This window comes from Chelonia mydas, chromosome 3, assembly GCF_015237465.2.
Source record: "Chelonia mydas isolate rCheMyd1 chromosome 3, rCheMyd1.pri.v2, whole genome shotgun sequence".
In the NCBI taxonomy this organism is placed as follows: Eukaryota; Metazoa; Chordata; order Testudines; family Cheloniidae; genus Chelonia; species Chelonia mydas.
This window is the reverse complement of record NC_057851.1, coordinates 34,351,790-34,374,413: the sequence shown is the minus strand read 5'-3', so window position 1 is coordinate 34,374,413 and position 22,624 is coordinate 34,351,790. Positions and strand designations below refer to the sequence as shown.

Here is a 22,624-nt window from a genome sequence, read left to right as displayed (position 1 = left end):
TATGTTAGAGACATGCTCAGAGTAATACCAACAAATAAAAAAAAGAGGGAGCGCAAGTTCAAACGATTTGGTCCCAACGATTATGTGTGCAGGACAGTCCAAAAGACCAAAAATGAAAGAAAAAGACAGAGGCTGATCCAAGAAGTAGTGGAGGGATGTCGTAAAGCAGGGGTTTTCAAACTGGGGGTTGGGACCCCTCAGGGGGTTGTGAGGTTATTACAAGGGGGGGTCCTGAGCGGTCAGCCTCCACCCCAAACCCTGTTTTTCCTCCAGCATTTATAATGGTGTTAAATATAAAAAATATGTTTTTCATTTTGGGGGGGGGGGGGTTGCACTCAGAGGCTTGCTATGTGAAAGGGGTCATCCGTACAAAAATTTGAGAACCACTGTCATAAAGGAAGACAGGTTAGCACGTGGTGTGCTAGAGAATATGGAATTGAACAGGACACTTTGGAGGGAGAGGACTTGCAGAGCAGACTCCATGAATGGGATTAACACAGGAGGAGGAGGAACAAGAGAAAGAGAACACACATAGGAAAAATGAGCAATTTAGGAACAAAATATGATCACTGACTCATAATGAAACTAATATTCAGCAAAACTAGGGATAATGCATACTTTCCCAATATAAATGGTCAAATACATGCAAAAGGCCCAGAAAAATAGGCGACATAGGTCATTTTGGGGAGGCAAGACAAGACTGTTTATACATTTGCTGGCAAACAACAACTCACCACAGTTCTGGTATGAGTATTTTGTGATTGAGATGCGAAGAACATGCAAAATGTCCATGATTCAATGCCTCTGTCTATTTCATTCTATTGCAATATGTTTAGGACAGCTGAAGATGGCATCTACTTGCATAGGAAGATCTACCCGATTTAGTGACGTTGGAACTATAGTCCAGTTGAGGAACTTTTTCACTTTCTCCAACAAAACCTAAAGAGATCCTGTGAATTGTTTGGGCTATGGACCTCTTCTCAGTTCAACTAATGATTATAAATAGCAAAAAATAACTAATTTAATTTGAAAAGGTCCTGACAGTGAGCGTAAGATTAGATTCACCGCAGGTAATGTCCTCAAGCAATTTTTTTAAAAGCAGCTTGGTTCTAAGATGGTTGAAATAGAGGCTAAAATATATGTATTTAAATACTATAGTGGAGACCCACAAAATGATGTTGACAAAAATGCTGAAATGACAAAAAAAGGAAACTAAATTGGACTATATAGACAATAGTTATGGATTTAAAATGTTTCCTATGAGAGGCTGACAGGGTGATACAGGAACTGAAGGTGCCAGTAGTTTGATTACAAAATGGCTTTGTAAAATTTTAGGAATTGGTTTAATATTAGAAAAATGAGACTTGTGAACTCCAGCAAGATCAAGTAGCTAAAGCCCATAAAAAGATTATGGATCTACATTTTGTCCTGAAGAAACATGTAGAAATATAGACATATCAATTTTTCAAGGTACAGATATTTTGATTTCCCTCAACTCTCCAGAATTTTGGGTGAAAAATGCATAAAAAAGAGGATTCAGCTTATCCCTTTTGATTAGGATGAGAATTATATGTAATGAGACAAATTTACACCAGAAGGAAGCTGTAAAATTCTTGGATCATCAAACATTAGCAATTAAGATAGGCTCTTAAGATTGTAACTTTGAAGATCTCATTACTTTCATTAACTGATATGGATACATTGGGCCTGATTCCGCTTTCGGTCAAACCTGATTTACACTGAGGTAATTCAACTGACTTCAGAAGAATTATTCCTGATTAAAATGGATGGTGGCATATATGGCGTTATCTGAAAAAAGTCTGACAGGCAATGAGAGCAATTACTTTCCGATGGTTTGAGAAGCATGCACCTATAGAGGTATAGAAGCTCACTGGTCAATTACTTCTTCAATATTCTCTTCCAGAACTAAGCAAGACATCAGGACAGGATTGCTGCTGTGACATTCTAAGAAGAAATGATATCTAGGGACACAGGACTGGAAGGGTCCTCCTGGGTCACCAAGTCCAGCCCCCTGCAATCAAAGGTGATCTAGTTATGTAATCCTGTTAATAAATGTACCCATCTTCACCTTAAAACTAGTTTGCTCCCACTACTCCTACTGGAAGGCTACTGCAGAACCTCACTCCTCTGATAGTTAGAAACCTTTTAATTCCCAGCCAGAATTTATTCATAGCCAGTTTACATCCATTTGTTCTTGTGCCAACATTCTGTTCATCTTAAAGAGCTCTTCCTCCCTCCTTGGTGTTTACCACCCTGATATACTTATAGAGAGCAATCATACTACTTCTAAACGATTTTGCTAGGCTAAACAAACCAAGCTCTTTTGGTCTCCTTTCGTAAGATTGGCTATCAATTCCTCCGATTATCCTACTAACCTTTCTATGTACCTGTTCCAGTTTGAATTCAATAGTTTATCTTAGTAGGCATTGTTTATTGTATATTTTCTTCTGAGTAATTTGCTTGCAAATACATAGAGGAAATGGACATGGACTTTTTCCCTTACCTTGAAGACTTTTCTGGATACCTGCATTTGATGTCTTGTATAATTGATTATAACCTCCAAATCAACTGTGAAGGACTCCAATGGTCTTTCTTTAGGAGAGCTTTTACGTAAAGACTTTTTGATTATACATTTCATTTTTTGTTAAATCTGGTGAAAACAGATTTTCTGTGCCGTAGGTTAAAGCTGCATCATGTTTTGTACCTGTTTTCAAGGCCCACACAACTCTGTTCTGTTTTGTTAATCTCCCTGAGTAGCCTGCTTTTATTTTTACATACACACACGTGCGCACAAACAGAAAAACATTTTGATTTAAAACTTCGTTTTTAAAGTTGTGATTTACTTCGTACTCAACAATCCCATACAAACAGGTTGTACAGAGACGTAACAAAATCTTATCTGTATCGACATCACATTCATGTTATAAGTAAAAAATACATTTATCATGCACTGTTAATATCATCCACCTGTTTTCTGTTCACTAATCCATTTGCAGGGGATTACCTCTAACATTTCAAATCTCAGAACAGTGATTTTTTTAAAATCATCTTGCTAAAGAAATGTTTCCTCCTCCTCCCCTCAATTTTTGAATTTCCCCTCCTTGTTATGGGCAATATTTCATTCCTGGATCAGTTTTTCTACATATCAAAGAGCCATAGTTTTGAAGCCCAGTATTTCTCAGCACTGCGTGGCTAGAAACCTGAAATTAATCCCTTTGAAAAGGGAAGACTCCAAGCTTCCTAATGGAGCTCAACAATCTAGTCTAGCCCTATTTAAGCCTGGAAAGGCTTAAAATATTTGACTTAAAATTGTCATAACTTTAAGGATTAGAAAATCTATTTTAGATCTTATAAAGAGGTTTTTATGACTCCCTGTATGTCTCATACAATTGGACTCATAGTAACTAAGGCATCTAGATGGAAACATACCAGCTTTATAATAATTGATACATTTGGCCAAGATTGAAATGCTGGTAGATCTGTGATTTTGAGGGGAAAAGCCTTCATTGGTTTTCAAAATTCAGCTGTCAAAGGAGAACCCCTATCCACAAGTGGGTTCTGGTTCACTGAAGAAGCAAATATCATCTAAGGGCTTGTCTACATTGGCAATTTACAGCGCTGCAACTTTCTTGCTCAACACTCCCCTGAGCGCAGCAAGTTGCAGAGCTGTGAAGTGTCAGTGTAGACAGTGCATCAGCGCCGGCACATTTCTGTGGCCCCTCAGGGGGAGGGGAACAGCGGGTCTCTGTGCACTGCTTGTGCCTGCAAGTACCGCCCCCGCAGCTCCCATTGTGTACTTTGGAAACTTCCCCCTCATGGAAGTGGTTTTTTTGGAGATCTGGGAGAACTCTCTCCCAGCGCTCTGCCGCAACCACACACGCCACGTTAAAGTGCTGCCACGGCACTGCTTTAGCATTGCTAGTGTAGACTCGCCCTAAGTGAAACACTAAGAAAATTGCTGGGGGCAGAAGACTCATCATGGCAGAACAAAAAGAACAGACATACTTGTGGCACCTTAGAAAGACTAACAAATTTATTAGAGCATAAGCTTTCATGGGCTACAGCCCACTTCATCAAATGCATAGAATGGAACATATAGTAAGAAGATATATATATATATACACATACAGAGAAGGTGGAAGTTGCCATACCAACTGTAAGAGGCTAATTAATTAAGATGAGCTATTATCAGCAGGAGAAAAAAAAACTTTTGTAGTGATAATCAGGATGGCCCACTTAGACGGCTGACAAGAAAGTGTGAGGATACTTAACATAGGGAAATAGATTCAATATGTGTAATGACCCAGCCACTCCCAGTCTCTATTCAAACCCAAAGTTAATGGTATCTAGTTTACATATTAATTCAAGTTCAGCAGTTTCTCGTTGGAGTCTGTTTTTGAATTTTCTGTTGCAAAATTGCCACCCTTAAGTCTTTTACTGAGTGGCCAGAGAGGTTGAAGTGTTCTCCTACTGGCTTTTGAATGTTATGATTCCTGATGTCAGATTTGTGTCCATTTATTCTTTTGTGTAGAGACTGTCCAGTTTGGCCAATGTACATGGCAGAGGGGTATTGCTGGCACATGATGGCATATATCACATTCGTAGATGTGCAGGTGAACGAGCCCCTGATGGCATGGCTGATGTGATTAGGTCCTATGATGGTGTCACTTGCATCCGATGAAGTGAGCTGTAGCTCACGAAAGCTTGTGCTCAAATAAATTGGTTAGTCTCTAAGGTGCCACTAGTACTCCTTTTCTTTTTGCGAATACAGACTAACATGGCTGCTACTCTGAAACCTTGAATAAATATGTGGACAGAGTTGGCATCGGGCTTTGTTGCAAGGATAGGTTCCTGGGTTAGTGTTTTTGTTGTGTGGTATGTGGTTGCTGGAGAGTATTTGCTTCAGGTTGGGGGGCTGTCTGTAATCGAGGACTGGTCTGTCTCCCAAGATCTCTGAGAGCGAGGGATCATTTTTCAGGATAGGTTGTAAATCTTTGATGATGCGCTAGAGGGGTTTTAGTTGGGGGCTGAAGGTGACAGCTAGTGGCGTTCTGTTACTTTCTTTGTTGGGTCTGTCCTGTAGTAAGTGACTTCTGGGTACTCTTCTGGCTCTGTCAATCTGTTTCTTCACTTCAGCAGGTGGGTATTGTAGTTTTAAGAATGCTTGATAGAGATCTTGTAGGTGTTTGTCTCTGTCTGAGGGATTAGAGCAAATGCGGTTGTATTTTAGAGCTTGGCTGTCGACAATGGATCGTGTGGTGTGTTCTGGATGGAAGCTGGAGGCATGTAAGTAAGTATAGCGGTCAGTAGGTTTCTGGTATAGCGTGGTGTTTATGTGACCATTGCTTATTAGCACAGTAGTGTCCAGGAAATGGATGGCTTGTGTGGATTGGTCTAGGCTGAGGTTGATGGTGGGGCAGAACACTGATTCCTAGAGAAAAAGTTCTTCAGAAATAATTGAAGTTTTCAAAGTACACGATGGAAGCAGTGTGCTCACCATGAGATATCAGAATATTTTAGATGGGGTTATGGAGGAATTGATGGAGCTTTCTATTGTCTTTCCTGAGAAAGTCCTAGAAACACTCCTAGCCTTTTCAAACTAAGGCTTTTCACAGACCATCCCAACACGCTGCAATCTAAACAACTCAGTCACATATTGATATACTACTGGCCACATACTTATCTTGGGCTGTCCTTTAGACTTCCACTGACTCTAATTTGGGTTATTCATATTTTTCAGGTGCAAGCACATAACTGCTGTCCTTGGCTAAATTTCCTTTGTTCCTTTATCATGGACCTTGCCCCCAGAGCCATTATTCTGCTATCAATCTCTGATGCAGTACAGGCATACTTCTATTTTGAAAGTAACAGAATTTATAAAATATACTAGGTAAGCAACACTAACTGAAATACCGATGGATCAGCAATCTTTTGAATCAGAAGCTGGATATTGCTTTAATGATATAAACATTGATTTCAAAAGTTATGCTGAGATTAAATAATATGTATCACTTATATACCTCTTTTCATCGGTAGGTTCAAAATGCTTTACAAAGGAAGCCAGTATCATTATCATAAACAGCTTTGTTGTGGCTTAACCAGCTAGATAGCCATGATGAAGAATCTATTGTTCTCAAAAATCATCGGTAGACTCCAATACTGGGTGATGGAGGAAAGACCAGAAAACATAAGTATGTTCATAAATGTCTGCATGACATAGAAAGAAAGGTAATTTAGGGGAAAGGAAAAGCAAATGGAAGGTATCTAACTGACAGCAACAAATTTTAATAAGTAGAACCCTGGCCAAAAAATTAGGAAAAAGCCCTAACACTTAGACATTCTTTAGAAGATATTTTATTAAGAAAGTATGACTAATGACAGACTGGACAGCATCCTGAAAGAAATTATATTTGATATAGACTGGAATTAGGGAGAGGCATGGTAACTTTAAGATTGTGTCAGAGAGTGGCTAGGACAGTGAAAGTCTAATTAACATTCAAGAGAATCTTAAGCAAGGGAAGACAGAGCAGCCCAAAGGGAACATGGAAGGAAGAGAGGAAATGCTAAACACGTCTGAAAGAATCCAACACTTCAATCGGACAAGGACAGCTACTGCATGCAAATAGACTTTATCCCAAAAAAGTAGTTTGCCAAGAGGTTTAAAGGTTCCTGTGTGTTACATAAGAGGAAATTAGAAAAATAACGCAGCATATCCGGCAATTACATCTCTTAATAAAAGTGAATGCAATGGGTATTATGCCAGAGAACACAGACTGATGAATTTTTAGGGGCTGGATTAAGCAAATCTCATTGTCAATTTGCTAAAATAAAATATTACTTTGCAGCTCAAATGGCAATGCAGGTGGTTTGGGATACTGAACGCTGTAATACCTGGTACAAGCTGTACAGGAAAGACACTAGATTAAAGAGCTGTATGTAAAGGATATCATAGAATCTAGGAAGATAAACATTTTCAGTGGACAGAACCATACAGTCAAATGTATATGGAAACAAAACCACGATGTGAATGTAAATACATTAGTGGGATTATACTACTGGCCTCTTAATCAAGGAAATGAAATTACATGCACAATGTTGAGAGGCAACAAAATGATAATAATGGGAGACTTCAACGACCCACATATAAACGGCCAAATGGGACAATGGGACAAAGTTTAGAGAAACAATTTCTTGACACTGAGTGCTGCTTATTGGAACAAGTAGCTCTGGAGCACCCAACAAGACAGGTTATTCTTGATTTAAGTAACACACAGGAGATAATTATAGAAGTGACAGCAGCTGAGTCACTACATAATAATGACCGCAGTATAATTAGAACCAACATTCTTGGGGCACATAGGATACCAAAAAGTGACAGTGATACTAAACTTTAGGAAAGGAGATTTCAATAAAATGAAATGCTTATTTAAAAAAAAAATTAAAAGTAGAGGAAGTAAAATCCTTAGAGGTGGTATGGATGCTACTTATAAAAAAAAAAAAAAAAAAACCAAACACAGACTCAAAAGACAGGTGTACCACTGAACAAAACGAGAACCAGGAAGACAAAGAATAAATCAGTATGGCTACATTGCAAGTTCTGAGATGCTATTTGAGCCAAACAGAAACCCTTCCAAAGTTTGAAGTCTGATCCTGCTGAAGCCAATAAATAGGAACATAAAGTACAGCAGGCAGGAAATAAGGGTTAAAATGGATTTTTATGAACAAATAGCCTAAGATATAAAAAAAAACAATGCATGGGACTCTTTAAGTGTATCAGAAACAAAGTTATTTTGGTCAGTCAGATCAGAGAGACAGAAGAACGTCAACAAGAATTAAACAAGCCAGCTGAATGGGCAATACAATAACAAATTAAATTCAGTGTTGACGAATGCAAATTAGCACGCACTGGATGGAAAAATTTGAACTACTCATACAAGTTACAGGATTCTAAATTAATTGAATCAACTCAAGAAGGGGATCTGAGTGTCACTGTAGATGGCTCAAAGGAAACCTCTACACAATATGCAGCTGCAGTCAAAAAATTAATAAGATGTTGGGCTACATAAGGAATGTGATTGTGAGTAATAATGATATTATTATAGGCTTCATACAAATCAGTAATGTGGCCTCACCTGCAACACTATGTGCATATGGGTCACCAGATCTCAAAAATTGTATTGCAGAAGTGAGGGGGATTCAAAAAAGACCAAAGAGAATTGAAGGGCATGGAAAAACTCTCATATAAACAGAGACTGAAAAAGACTGTGACTGTTTACCTTAGAAAAGAGACAAATAGGAGGAGACAAGATACAATATAGGAAATAATGAACAGTAGAGAGAATGTAAATCAGGAAATACTATTCTCCCTGGCCAATAAAGCAAGAGCAAGGTGACATTTGATTAAATGGAATGATGGAAAATTCAAAATTCAAGATTTTTCACACAATCTGTATTTAAAGTTTTAAACTCATTCCCACAGGAAATTGTTGAGGCCAAGAATTTAACTAGATTCAAAAAGGTCTTTATATGATCATCAAGTACATCCAGAGTTAACACAATTAATAACAGAAGTTTTGAATGGGTTATTAAACCTCATGTTTCTGGATTAATCCAATCTCTAGTTATTAGAGATCAAGATAACACCCAAAATAGGAGACAGATGATCCCACGTCTGTCAATTGTGTACAACTTCTTCTGAATTGTCTGATACTGGCCACTTTCAGAGACAAAAATAATGGACTAGATCAGTGGTCACCAACTGGTCAATCACGATCGACTGGTTGATCCTGGAGCCTCTGCCAGTCGATTGCGATCTCCGGCCGCTAAATATCCAGCAGCACAGCAGGGCTCAGGCAGGCTGCCTGCCTGCCCTGGCCCCATGCCACTCCCTGAAGCGGCTGGCTGCTGGCATGTCTCTGTGGCCCGTGGCCGGAGGGAGCATGAGGCAGCTCCACATGCTGCCCCCACACCCAGCATCATCCCCGCAGCTCCCATTGGCTAGGAACTGGCCAATGGGAGTGGTACTTGCAGGTACAGGCAGCGCACAGAGACCTGCTGTTCCCCTCCCCCTCAGGGGCTGCAGAGACGTGCCAGCAGCCAGCTGCTTCCAGGAGTGGTGTGGGGCCAGGGCAGGCAGGCAGCCTGCCTGAGCCCCGCTGCACCGCTGTCCGGGAGCCCCCTGAAGTAAGCACCCCTCGCCGAAGCCTACAACTTGCATCCCCACCCCAGCCCTGAGCCTCCTCCTGCACTCAAACTCCCTCTGAGATCCCTCACCCCCTCCTGTACCCCAACACTCTGCACCAGCTTGGAGCCCCCTCCTGCACCAAAACCCTCCCAGAGCTTGCACCCCTCACTCCTGCACCCCGACCCCCCAGTCCTAGACTCAGCCAATGCACACCACACAGTTGAGAACGTTATACTGATTTGTGATGTGACATGGTTCGGTAACAGAGACCCACTTGGGACTGTCACCTGATGTGCTGGAATTACCTCTGAGCCAGTTTTCCCTGCGAGCTTGGGACTCCAGAACCCTGCCTTTTTGAGCCAGACACGCTAGCCTGGTGCAACACAGACCCAGGTCTGGTACACGTCCCTAAAGCTGCAGACTTTAACCAAAAACTGCTCAGCAGGTCACTTATCTCCAGCACCCAGACACCCAGCTCCCAATGGGATACAAACCCCAAATAAATCCGTTTTACTCTGTATAAAGCTTACACAGGGTAAGCTCAAATTTTCTGCCCTCTATAACACTGATAGAGAAATATGGACAGCTGTTTGCTCCCACAGGTATTAATCACTTACTCTGGGTTAATTAATAAACAAAAATGATTTTATTAAGTATAAAATGTAGGATTTAAGTGGTTTCAAGTAATAACACACAGGACAAAATAAGTCACCAAGCAAAATAAAGCAAAAACACACAAGTCTAAGCCTAATACATTAAGGAACTGATTACAGGTAAAATCTCACCCTCAGAGATGTTCCAATAAGCTTCTTTCACAGACTAGACTCCTTGCTAGTCTGGGCCCAATCCTTTCCCCTGGTACAGTCCTTGTTAGTTCCAGCAGACATCTTAGGTGGAAACTATGGGTGTTCTCACGGCTGGCAGCCCCTTTGTTCTGTTCCATCCCCTTTTATATCTTTGGCACAAGGCAGGAATCTCTTGTCTCTCTGGGTCCCCACCCCTACTTCTAAATGGAAAAGCACCAGGTCTAAGATGGATTCCAGTATCAGGTGACATGTTCACATGTCCTGTGAGACCCCAGCCTCCATTCTTCCAGGGCTGCCCCGCAGGGACCCAGGAAGGTTTGTAAGTAAACAGACCATTTACAACCAATTGCCCTAGTCAATGGGAGCGACTGAGCTTCCATTAATGGCCCACACTTTGCATAACTACAATAGGATCTCAGAGTTATACTTCATATTCCTAGTTTCAGATACAAGAATGATATATTCATAGAAATAGGATGAACACACTCAGTAGATTATAAGCTTTGTAATGATACCTTACAAGAGACCTTTTGCATAAAGCATATTCCAGTTACATTATATTCACACTCATAAGCATATTTCCATAAAACATTATGGAGTGCAATGTCACATGTGACAATCCCTGAAGGATTTTGGATCTATAAACCACAAATGACACTAATAAAAAGTAAAACTCACAAAATGTGCAGTGGATTCTATGAGATTAGATGCAGTGTGACCATACGACTCCTGCATCCAAACTCCCTCCCAGAGTTTGCACCCCTCACTCCTGCATCCCAACCCCCTGTCCCAGGCTCAACCCAGAACCCGCTCCCACACTCCGAACCCCTCGGCCCCAGCCCAGAGCCTGCACCTCCTCCAACACTCCAACCTCCTTCCCCAGTCCAGTGAAAGTGAGTGAGGGTGGGAGAGAGTGAGCGACGGAGGGAGGGGGGAATGGAGTGAGTGGGGCAGGCCTCAGGGAAGGGGCAGTGCCTCAGGAAAGGGGTGGGGTAGATCCTGGTTCAATCTTAAATTCAAAAAGTGATCTTGTGCGTAAAGGTTGGAGACCACTGGACTAGATAGAACTTGAGTCTGATCTAGTATTGCAATTCCTATACTCCTATGGGATTCAGTTCACACCTATCCACCAAAGAAACCTCAGAGTACAACCTCATCTCATATCTTGATGCAACATCCTTTTCTCTGGCCTTGACAAATGCAATCTTGCTTCACTCATATGCATTCAGAATGCTGCTGCAAAGATCATTTCCCTACCTTGTCACTCTGACCACATCATCCCTCTCTTTGAATTCCTCTCTCGGTTTGTTCTTCTCTATTACATCAAACAAACTGCTTGTATTTACTTTCAAAGTCCTCCACAGTCTATCCCCACTCTACCTAATGTCTCTGATTCGATATCCAGCTATTAATGCTCGCCTCTGACTGGTACCACCGCTGTAATTAAACCGCTGTTGCATGGCCACACTATGCTCCTTGTGTCAGTGCAGCACATGCACAATAGCAGCGCTTGCATTGACAAAGAGAGCAGAGCACTGTGGGTAGCTATCTCACTGTGCAACTGGCTGCAAGGTGCTTTGGGAAGGGTTTGCAATGCCTCATGGGGCAGGTACAGTGTCAAATGATGAAGGTTTCTCAATCCCATCGTTTCATGGGCATCCTACTGGATTGCCAGCTGCTTTTCAATTGCTCTGGTAACCTGCAACCTAGCCATCTCTGTCAGAAAACATGGATCCTGCACTGCTGTTCAGTATTGTGCTGTACGTGATAAACAAACCGCTATAAGAGGAGCCCAAGGGGGGCTATTCGGTTGACCCTGGCATTGTTTGTTTCCACCATACCATGAACCTTGTAATTATTTCTACATGTGCCTAAAAAGTAACACATTTTTAAAGTAGCACTGAGTAATATGACCAAACTGACATAGCTGAACACGAAAACAAGAAGCCCACAGAAGTGTGTGTGTGGGGGGGGTGACAGGGAGTGTGTGTGTGTGTGTAAGAATGAGAGAGAAACAGACAGAAATGGGGGAGCGTGTGTGTGTGTGTGTTGGGTGAGAATGAATATGTCGGCATGCTGTCTCTTTACATTCAGACAGCAGCAGTAAGCAACCAATCCCGAGGCAAAAGCTGGTGCACAGACAGCTGGTGTCCTGCCCCCAGCTCAGCAGAGACCAGTACACCAGCAGGGGGAGGGGAACACCCAACATCAGACCTTGCCTCCCTCCCTGGCTCTACACAGCACAGCATGAGCCTCTCCCCGACCCGAGCAGCAGCCTACCTGCCACTGTAGTCCTAGTGCCGGGAGAGCAGGATTCCATGTTCATGTTTTGATTCTTTCCCTCCAAGTTCTCCCACCCCCTCCTCTCCCTGCAGAACAAGGAGATTCACCCCTCTCCTCTGTATTCCAGGTGGGAGTGTGTTTGCTGCTAGGAGCCAACATGCTCAGCTGAGAGGTAGCTATGTGAGCTCCCCATGCTGAGGAATTTCAAAGCTTCCTGGGGCTTTGAAAGGGGAGGGGCATATGTGTGTGTAATTGGATGCAGGGAGGCAGAGTTCAAAACAGTGATCAGAATGCTCACAGTGGGCATTGTGGGATACCTCCTGGGGGCCGGTTACAGTGACGCAACGAACTGATGCTTTGTCGATCTAACTTTACTGCAAAAAGCTCTACGCCTTTTGTTGAGGTGGTTTTATTTGGTCAGCAAAGCAGGAGAGTTCTGTGGGCAGGAGGAGCACTGTAATGTGTACTCCACTGTTTTGTCAACAAAAACTGCCTTTTGCCCACAAAACCGTGAAGTGCAGACAAGGCCTCAGTCTCCCTGCTGAGAAGTGGGGAAATCCAAATCCCTCTGGGTTGTTCGTTACTTGGTGTCAATGTCTGGGTGACTGGATTTGCCATTGTCTTCTCAAATGCTCCATTCATATAGAGACCAAGCCCAGACAGCTAGGCAACACCCACACCTATGTCACTTAGCCTGCTCTGGAAGCAAACAGTTCTTTTCCACCCACTGGGTAACTATGCAGCATAGAGGGGAAACTTAAGCACAGAGAGGACTCAAAAATATTACCAAATACTCCCACTTTCTCACAGCCCCACACACTTGGAAGACGTTCCCCACAAACATCTGCAAAGCTAACTCATTATCCACCTTCAAATCCCTCCTCAAAACTATCCTTTGATATGATGCCTAAAAAAACACCCCTTGAGAATGGTCAGGCTGCTGATGTGCAGAAACCACTGTTTTTCATGCTGGCCAGCACTGTTTACTTGTATTTCCCTGTTGGTCAGTCTGTATCCATCTATTGTTTCCTGTCTTATACTGAGACTGTAAGACCCTTGGGGCAGGGAACCATCTTCTTCTGTATTTGTACAGAGCCTAGCACAATGGGATTCTAGTCCATGACTAGGGCTGCCTATGTACTACAGTAATACAGATAAATAACAGCAGTGCTCACACACTGAGATAGTGACTTGCGATACTGTGATGCTAGCAGACAGAGAATAAGTAAAAATCTCTCTCTCCACGCTCCCTCTCCCCTCTTTGGGCTCTAGGACATACATGAATACTTGTTTAAATAAATAACTTCAAGATTTAACCTCTCTTACCCAATCCTTAGACTAAGCTTTTGTTCCATTGATCTCTGATTTAACTGGATTTTCTTTAATTTGTCTAATGATCATTGCTTTATTAAAATCATTTTGACATTATACTCACTGGGGTAACAACCACAGGCAATTCAAGCAGACCTAATAAAATAAATAAATAATAATAAAAGGTATAACTGTTGGTAAGAGAGAAGGGAGACAAAAAGTTACCTAAGCCTGGAACATTCAAATCCAAAAAAGGACCAGAGTGCCTGTTTCAACAAGCTGCAGCCAGAAAGGGAAGGGAAAGCCTCAGGATTGTGAGGGGCAACAGGAAAAGGAGACTAAAGTTTCCAAAAACCCAGGCTTAGCGCATTTAATTCACACTAACAGTAGTCTCAATAAACAAACTTTAAGTCCTATTCTTAGAATGTTAGAAGAAAGTTCTTATGCTAATTTTAATGAAATTGGGTAAAAATTTAACTTTTAAAAGTTAGTAGCAATATATTTGAGAATCCTTATAAAATGCTGAGTTAGATCATATACAATACCCGGCCATATTATAACTTACAAGCAATTTTTCTTACCATGGCGTTGCTTGAGCTTTCTTGCAAATCCCACAATAATAAGTGATTATCAGCCAGTGAAATTATCTTTTTACCATCTCCCATTGGCTCCCATATAACACTGTAAAACAAACATATAACATAAATAAAACACATGAAAAAACCCCAGATCAATGAAGTCTTGCAGTTGTCAGTCATTTTAATTATGTGGCACTAAATCTGTCCTCAAACACAATGGTGAAACTCCCATAATTTTCAATATAGATTGGTCCTTTTTGTCTGCAGAGCAGAATTTGACCATCCTTGTCAATATGTAGTTAGTTACATACAAAAAACCCCAACATTAAAATAATATTACAGAGGTAAAGACACGCACTCAAAAGTTAGGAAATGCCAGAGTTAAGGTTGCCCATACAACCTTAATTTGGCCCCCTTGTGCATATATATTATGACAGCCCTGCTCAATATCACATATAAAGTCTGTGGCAGACGAAGAAACAAGTGGTGTTCAATTATCACTCAGAGCCAAGGAATCTGACAGAGGTCTGCTTCATTCAGTGTCAGAGCTCTAACTGATCAGTACTGCTTAACATGAGTAACACAACTGGTTCTAACTACCTCTTGCCAGAGCCTCTTAAAGGTACATTTCTCCACATTGTCCTTTCCCAGGCAATTAACAAACAACATTAGCATACTACAAAATTTCAAGTACTTATAACCAAATTACTAACCAAACTAACAATGCTCAATTTTTATCTGAGATGCACTGTACTGTCACGTAGACCTGTAGGCCTCACTTGAGACATCTGCACCATTGTATTCAGGTGGCAGTAAGTCCATTAACTCTGGTTGTGCCATTTCCTGGGGCTCAGACTTCTCAGTCTGCTGTGGTTGTAAGACACAACCATTCACACAAGCAAGACAGCCATTCAGGGCCACTTGGTTCCAAGTGGTTCTTGACAGAGCCTCTTAAAGGCACAGTTCCTCACAGGACAGAACCCAGTTCTCCTGGATCCCAGTCTGCCTAATTATAAAACAACTTATTTTCTCCACTAGCATCCCTCTGCCTCAATTACTGTCCATTCTGGGCACTGGATGAGGCAACGGTCATGGAAAACAATGTAATTAAACACTGAATCAGAGATCGGCAACCTTTGAGAAGTGGCGTGCCAAGTCTTCATTAATTTAAGGTTTCGCATGCCAGTAATAAATTTTACATTTCAGGGGCCCCGCGACAGAACCCCAGACTGGCAGCAGGCTGAGCGGGGCCAGGGGCCAGGACCCCAGACTGGCAAGGCGGCTCAGCGCGCTGCCGGTCTGGGGTTCCGTCTGCTGCCCACGCTGCCGGTCTGGGGTCCCGGACGTCAGCCCCGCTCACCCCACTGCCGGCCTGGATGGACAGAACCCCAGACCAGCAGCAAGGGCGGCAGACGGAACCCCAGACCGGCAGCGCGCTGAGCGGCTCAGCCTACTGCCGGTCCGGGGTTCCGTCCATCCAGGCCAGCAGTGGGCGGCGGCCAGGACCCCGGCTGGCAGCAGAGTGCCACTAACAATCAGCTCGTATGCCACCTTTGGCATGCATGCCGCAGGTTGCCGACCCCTGCACTGAATCATAATGCACATGCACAAAGGATCCAAATTACAGGATAACTTTAATTGTACCATATCCTAACTTTGGAGTGCTTTTGGAAGACAGTAAGATTAAATGGACGAGATTTGCCAGAGTAGTTACTTGATTTCTGTTCCCAGCTTTTATAGAAGTGACTTTTTGTAATCTCTCAGGTACCTTATCAACACAGACATGGAAGCAATCTCAACACCCAGGCGGTGGGGAACATTTCTAAAATGGGTGAATGATTCTTACCTGCCTCCTATAGTAGGAATATAAGGCCCAGATGTATTGGGCTATGAAGTACACAAAATTAACACCAGGTAATGGGAGAGCTGAAACAACAACTCATGGTCTTCTCCACACTCTTCACCCACTGACCCTTTCCTTAGGTAAGGTAATGGGGAGATAATGGTAGTAAGGACTGGCTACTGCTTCTACATTCCTTCTATTGTAGAGCTCTAACCCTGTAGGAGACTCACTGTAGACGGTAACATGCTCAGTGCAGTTCATTTGTAGTGAACTCCATGATGCTGCGGGATGCTCAATACATTTGGCATGTTATGAATTTTAGCACCAAGCCTCTAACACAAAACTAGGACTCCCCCCACCATAGCATAACCAAAACTACCTAGTCTTTCCCTAATCATCATCTTAGAAATCACAAAATTATACTGGAAGGGACCTTGGAGGTCATTTAGTCCCGTCCCCTGCACTCATGGCAGGACTAAGTATTATCTAGACCATCCCTGATAGGTATTTGTCTACCATGCTTTTAAAAATCTCAAATGATGGAGATTCCACAATCTTCCTGGACAATTTATTCCAGTGCTTAACTACTCTGACAGTTAGGAATTGTTTCCTAATGTCCAAACTATACTGCCCTTGCTGCAATTTAAGCCCATTGCTTCTTGTCCTATTCTCAGAGGTTAAGAAAAACAATTTTTCTCCCTCCTCCTTGTAACAATCTTTTATGAACTTGAAAACTGTTACCATGTCCCCTCTCAGACTTCTCTTTTCCAGACTAAAACCCAATTTCTTCTAATCTTTCCTCTTAGCTCATGTTTTCTAGTTGCTCTTTAATCAATTTTGTTGCTCTTCTCTGGACTTTCTACAATTTTTCCATATCTTTCCTGAAATCTGGTGCCCAGAACTGGTTACGACACTCCAGTTGAGGCCTAATCAGTGCAGAGTAGAGCAGAAGAATTACTTCTTGTGTCTTGCTTACAACACTCTTGCTAATATATCCCTGAATGATGTTTGCTTTTTTTTGCAACAGTGTTACACTGTTGACTCATATTTAGCTTGTGATCCACTATGACCCCCAGATCCCCTTTTTGCAGTACTCCTTCCTAGGAAGTCATTTCCCATTTTGTATGTGTGCAACTGATTGTTCCTTCCTAAGTGGAGTACTTCGCATTTGTCCTTATTGAATTTCATCACATTTATTTCAGAACATTTCTCCAGTTTGTGCAGATCATTTTGAATTTTAATCCTTTACTCCAAAGCACTTGCAACCCCTCCCAGCTTGGTATTGTCTGCAAACTCCATAAGTATATTCTCTATGCCATTAGCTAAATCACTGATGAAGATATTGAACAGAACTGTATCCAAAACTGATCCCTGCAGGACCCCACTCAATATGCCCTTCCAGCTGGACTATGAACCACAGATAATTATTCTTTGGGAATGGTTTTCCAAGCATTTACTCACCCACTTTATTGTATCTCCATCTAGGGTGTATTTCCCTAGTTTATTTATGAGAAAATCATGCAAGAAAGTATCTAAAGCCTTACGAAAGTCAAGTTATACCACATCTACCACTTCCTCTCCATACATAAGGCTTATTACCCTGTCAAAGAAAGCAATGAGGTTAGTTTGACACAATTTGGTCTTGACAAATCCATGCTGTTACCTATCACCTTATTATTTTCTAGGTGTTTGTAAACTGATTGCTTAATTATTTGCTTCATTGTCTTTCTGGGCACTGAAGTTAAGATAACTAGTCTGTAATTCCCCGGGTTGTCCTTATTTCTCTTTTTATAGATTGGCACTATATTTGCCCTTTTTCAGTCCTCTAGAATCTCTCCCATCTTCCGTAACTTTTTGAAGAAAATTGCTAATGGCTCAGATATCTCCTCTGTCAGCTCCTTGCGTATTTTCTAGGATGTATTTCATGAGGTCCCGGTGACTTGAAGATATCTAACTTGTCTAAGTAACTTTTTACTTGTTCTTTCCCTGTTTTAGCGTCTGATCCAACCTCATTTTCACTGACATTCACTATGTTAGATGTCCAATCACTACTAACCTTTTTGGTGAAAACTGAAACAAAATGACTGCACTGTTTTCATTGAAACTTCAAAAAGATTCAGTCTGAATCAGAGAGCAGGTTCAGAAAATGTCACCCCAACCAGTTATAGTTTAGCAAAATTATAAACAACTGAAAACACATCAATACAATGGAAAACATTAAACAGCCTAAACAATAGGCATCACTACTAACTGCCTACAATAATTAGAAGTAGCTAACTGGTTTTAAAACCGTCACTTGGTATCTACAGAGAGACACGGTGGGGGAGGTAATATCTTTTATTGGACCAACTTCTGCTGGTGAAAGAGACATGCTTCTGAGCTACACAGAGCTCTTTTTCAGGTCTCTCTAACATCCTGGGACCAACATGGCTACAACAACAACTAACTTGGTAACTACATTTCATAATGGACACGTTATTCCATAAAGTTCTGTTCCAGAAGACATGCATTAGCTCTTTGAAAAGATTAAAAGCATTTTATAAATACCATTAAAAGGATAAAATATTAAACTCATTTCAGACTTTCTACATCCAAAATGAAATAAAAAGGACTAATGACAATTCCGATATTTTGAAAACGGACTGGATCATGGAACAGTGAAAGTGTTTCTCACACCAAATGATAAGGAGCATACCAAAAACCTCAGTGACTTTTTTTTTAATTCAATGATTATTTCTTGATTACAGAAGAGGACAACAATGGATATTTTGGCCTATTTTATTAGATAACATTTTTGATTACTGGCAATGAAATTTGGTTTTGCCAATTACTTCTGTAGTGATTATTTGGCAACAGAGATAAAAACTAATTTTCTAAAAGCCATTTGTTATGGGTGCTGATGTGTTTGCCCCTCACTTGAACTAATCACTGGGCATTCAGCTGTAAGGACTAAATTGGAAGCACTTTTTTGATGTTTTCAAAGGCAAGAAGAAATTTCACATCTTTGAGTGTCACTGAGCTTCAAGATAAAGAATTTTATAGCTGGAAAGTGTGGTAATTAGAGCCAATTATAACCCAACTGACATACCCCAGAATTAAAAGGTCTAGGAGCTTTGTCCTTGCAAGATGACCATTTTGCTACTATTTAATTTATCTGATATGGAAGTTCACCGTTTTATAGATGTGGCTGTAGCGATCATTCAGATTTTATGATCAAGTTGAAGGTTACCCAAATCACTCTTTGTAACATGATTTCACTTTAAGTGGAGACCATTTTTCCATAGCCATAACTCAACTGTTAGAGCAATAGGAAAACACCAGGGTTTGCAAAATTCACTCATACCTCTTACCACTGGTGAGTGAGAAGCTTTGCTTTCAAAGTAAAAGGGCTTAAGCCACCAATTTCTGCAGGATTTAAGTTATTTTTTAAGTTTCTATTCATTATGTATATGATAATCTTCAAAAGGTGAACAGAAAGGAAACCAGTGCAGCTTTGCCTTCTTGAGTCTGCAAATAGCGGCAGTCTCTCAGTTGAAACTAGCATGTTGTCAGTCTCAGAAAAGTTTGTCCTTGTCTAAAACAAGGATTTTAAACCAGATCAAATCAAGCTAATCCAGTTTGAAAATGCTTGTGTATACACAACACAATCCACACTAATTCTGCATTAATCGAGAACTCTGGAGTCCTCCAGAGTACCATTCTTGCAATACAACTTTGACAGCTCTCCAGAAGCTCTATAAAATGGCTCACGCAGACTCTCGGAGCTGTGCTGAGACCCAGGATCTCATTGTCATCTGGGGAGAAGTGTTGGTTCAGGAAATTCTTGTGGCCAGCCACTGGAATAAAAATGCTTTTGTGGACATTGCCGAACAGATGCTCATGAGGGGTCACAGCCAGAATGCCAACCAATGCCAGATAAAAAGCAAGCAGCTCAAGAGAAAGTACATTCATACAAGGGACAAAAGTAGAGACTCTAGCAGGGATGTGTGACCTATCCATTTTTTTAATAAGTAGACAAGATTCAACACGATTATAGTACAACTCATTTCTGACACCATTTGGTGCCTTTTGTGCCCTACCACTGAGGACAATCGGCAAACCCATCAGAGGATGAGCAGGAGGATGCTGGACAAGAGCTGTCCCCTAAGCGCCAAGGTCTTTTTGGGACCCAAGACACTGACATCAGCCAGATGGAAGGCCAGTCCTGCCCTGTGCCAACAGGCTGAGATTCCTGCCCTGCATTGTTTAGGCTCGAGTCCCAGACCAGGACCAAAGAGAGAAATCCCCTGGAGGGAACTTCAGCACGTAAGAACCTATCTTTACAATTTATTTATTATTATTGGCTGTACTGAGGTTCTGGATCTGGGTGCCCTCTGGCCTCAGTCATTGTTGGCAGATGTGAGCTAGGAGCATTTCCATTTATCAAGCCCCGACCTCCCTTGGATTATGCTGCCCATTCAGCACCCCTGTAAGTTTCCAAAATGGCAGCTGCTCTGCCCAGCAATCAGCCTCTGTGGCATGCTAAATCCATGATTTATCCACCGTTTTGGGGGCCATTGCATGGATGGCATTTGCCCATCCTTTCCCCTTCCTCCATCTGTCCTGATGGTGAAACTCGCCCCTCCCATATTTCCTGCCTCAAAATGCAGCCACCAATGGCTAACACTACCTCTGTCCATAATAGATTTGAACAACAAATGCATTGTGCAAAAAATCATCAGTTTATAGATAGTAAGAACAGACAGGCAAAAAGTTTGGTTAGAGTTCATTGTTTACATGAGGCATAAATGGATACTGTATGGCAAGTAAAGTCACTAACAATACTACTCCCACTGAGGTACAAATGACACACTTTCTAACCATAACCTCTGACACCACAAAAATACCTGCAAAACCTAAACAGGAACATCATTCCAACCCGCCCCATCCCCCAACCTCCCAAACAGCATAATAGCATATACAGCAAACAGAAACCCCAATACACCCAGCAACCTCCTCACATGCAGACACTTATCTCTGAGGTTCTTCCAAGATTGGTAAGAGTTTCATGGAGGTAAATTAACATATAGATATTTTTAAAATGCTATTACGGCCTGACTGGAATACGAACAATAAGCAACTGATCTTTTAGCCCTTACTCCCATAGCCATAGCACCTGCAACAGCTAGACCATCAAGGACAGGGCTTCTATGCACTGCTCAGAGGCTGATCTACCTGAGGGGGAGAAAAAGGAAGATTCAGGATGAGATGTTTGCAGAATTCGTGGCAGACTCCCAGGGGAAAATCAGACTGGCTGAGAGGCAGAGGTTGTACATGACCCAGGGAGAGAAAGAAATGCAACTCTCCTAGAAGATAGTGGCAGTGGCCAGAGTCAGCATTGCCACAGTCAAAGAGAGGATGGAAAAGGGACGGGGAGACACTGAGGCAACTCATGGAAGCTATTCTGAGTCAGAATGCTCTCCTCCAAACCATGCTCCTGGCTAGGCCAGCAGGCCCCTGATTTGGGACCCAGCCATGTCCTTCAGCCCCTGGAAAATTCTGACTACTGGAACCAGCAGCAACTCCTCCCCACGGTATCCACAACAGCAGTGCTACCAGTCGCCATTCCCCTCTCAGAACTAACCTCAAGGCACAGAAAATACTGGCTCTTGGGAGCCCAGTGCTTTTGAGTCCAGAAGTGCCCCTGACAATTTTGAGCCATGGCTCTCAACCCCAGATCCCAAGTGGACAAAAAGAGGCAGAGGGGAAGGCAAATACATACCTGTGACTTGAAGCTCCCCACCCAACCTTGTTCTATTTGAATTTGTTTTATTGCCAGTTTTGCCGGAACTATTGCTTTAATTAAATGTTTGTTTATAAGTGCATTGTTAGTAGATTGTTTAGTTAAATGTATTTTCAAATATAAAATAGTTATTTTTCCATTGGTTTACTTAAAACTTTATTTTTGGTTTTGTTATTGTTCTTTCATAATAAAAAATGTTTACAATCCATCCATTACAAGTCATTAACTTAGAAAACCTTTAAAATAAAGCTGAGATAATTCATAGGGTTTTACAAAAGTACATAGGGATCATTTCACTTCCACCACCATACACAATACAGTTATCACAATGGATCTATCCCAATACCCTCCTCCAGCAGCTAACCACATGTTCAGACATGTGGCTCAAAATATAAACAATAGGCATCCCTGACAATATTCCCATGGGTGTTAGTGTTTTCTACGGGATGCCTTGCTGGGTAGTTTAATCATCAAGCAAGTCTCCCATCGTCATTAAGGCTGTCTCCCTTGCTCTCACAAATATCATGTAGAACACAAAAAAGCAATTATAATGGTCAGAACATTTTTTCCACTGCTACCAACCTATTCCATGAACAGTGCCACCTGCCTTTTAACCAGCTAAATGTACACACGACCACCATTCTGCAGCTACCGAGGAAGTAGTTTATATGTTCCTTCCTTCTGTCCAAACAGCCTGGAATGGCTTCATTAAGTAACACATCAGATGATAAGATGGGGTGTCTCAGAATAATTGAACCAATCTTCACACCATTAATGTCCACAGTGGTCTTGGGAGCAGCGAGTCCTTTCTCTATT

General features: G+C 41.7%; 1 protein-coding gene across 3 annotated transcripts in view; it reads right to left on the bottom strand.

Moving 5' to 3' along the window:
- EIPR1 (EARP complex and GARP complex interacting protein 1) overlaps positions 1-22,624 on the bottom strand; it is a 168,525-nt gene that overhangs the window by 33,921 nt on the left and 111,980 nt on the right. For all 3 annotated transcript variants that reach the window (XM_037894138.2, XM_043542302.1, XM_037894139.2), the window contains one exon: positions 14,187-14,286. In XM_037894138.2, coding sequence (XP_037750066.1) covers positions 14,187-14,286 — 100 coding nt within the window. The remainder of the gene's footprint in view (positions 1-14,186; positions 14,287-22,624) is intronic.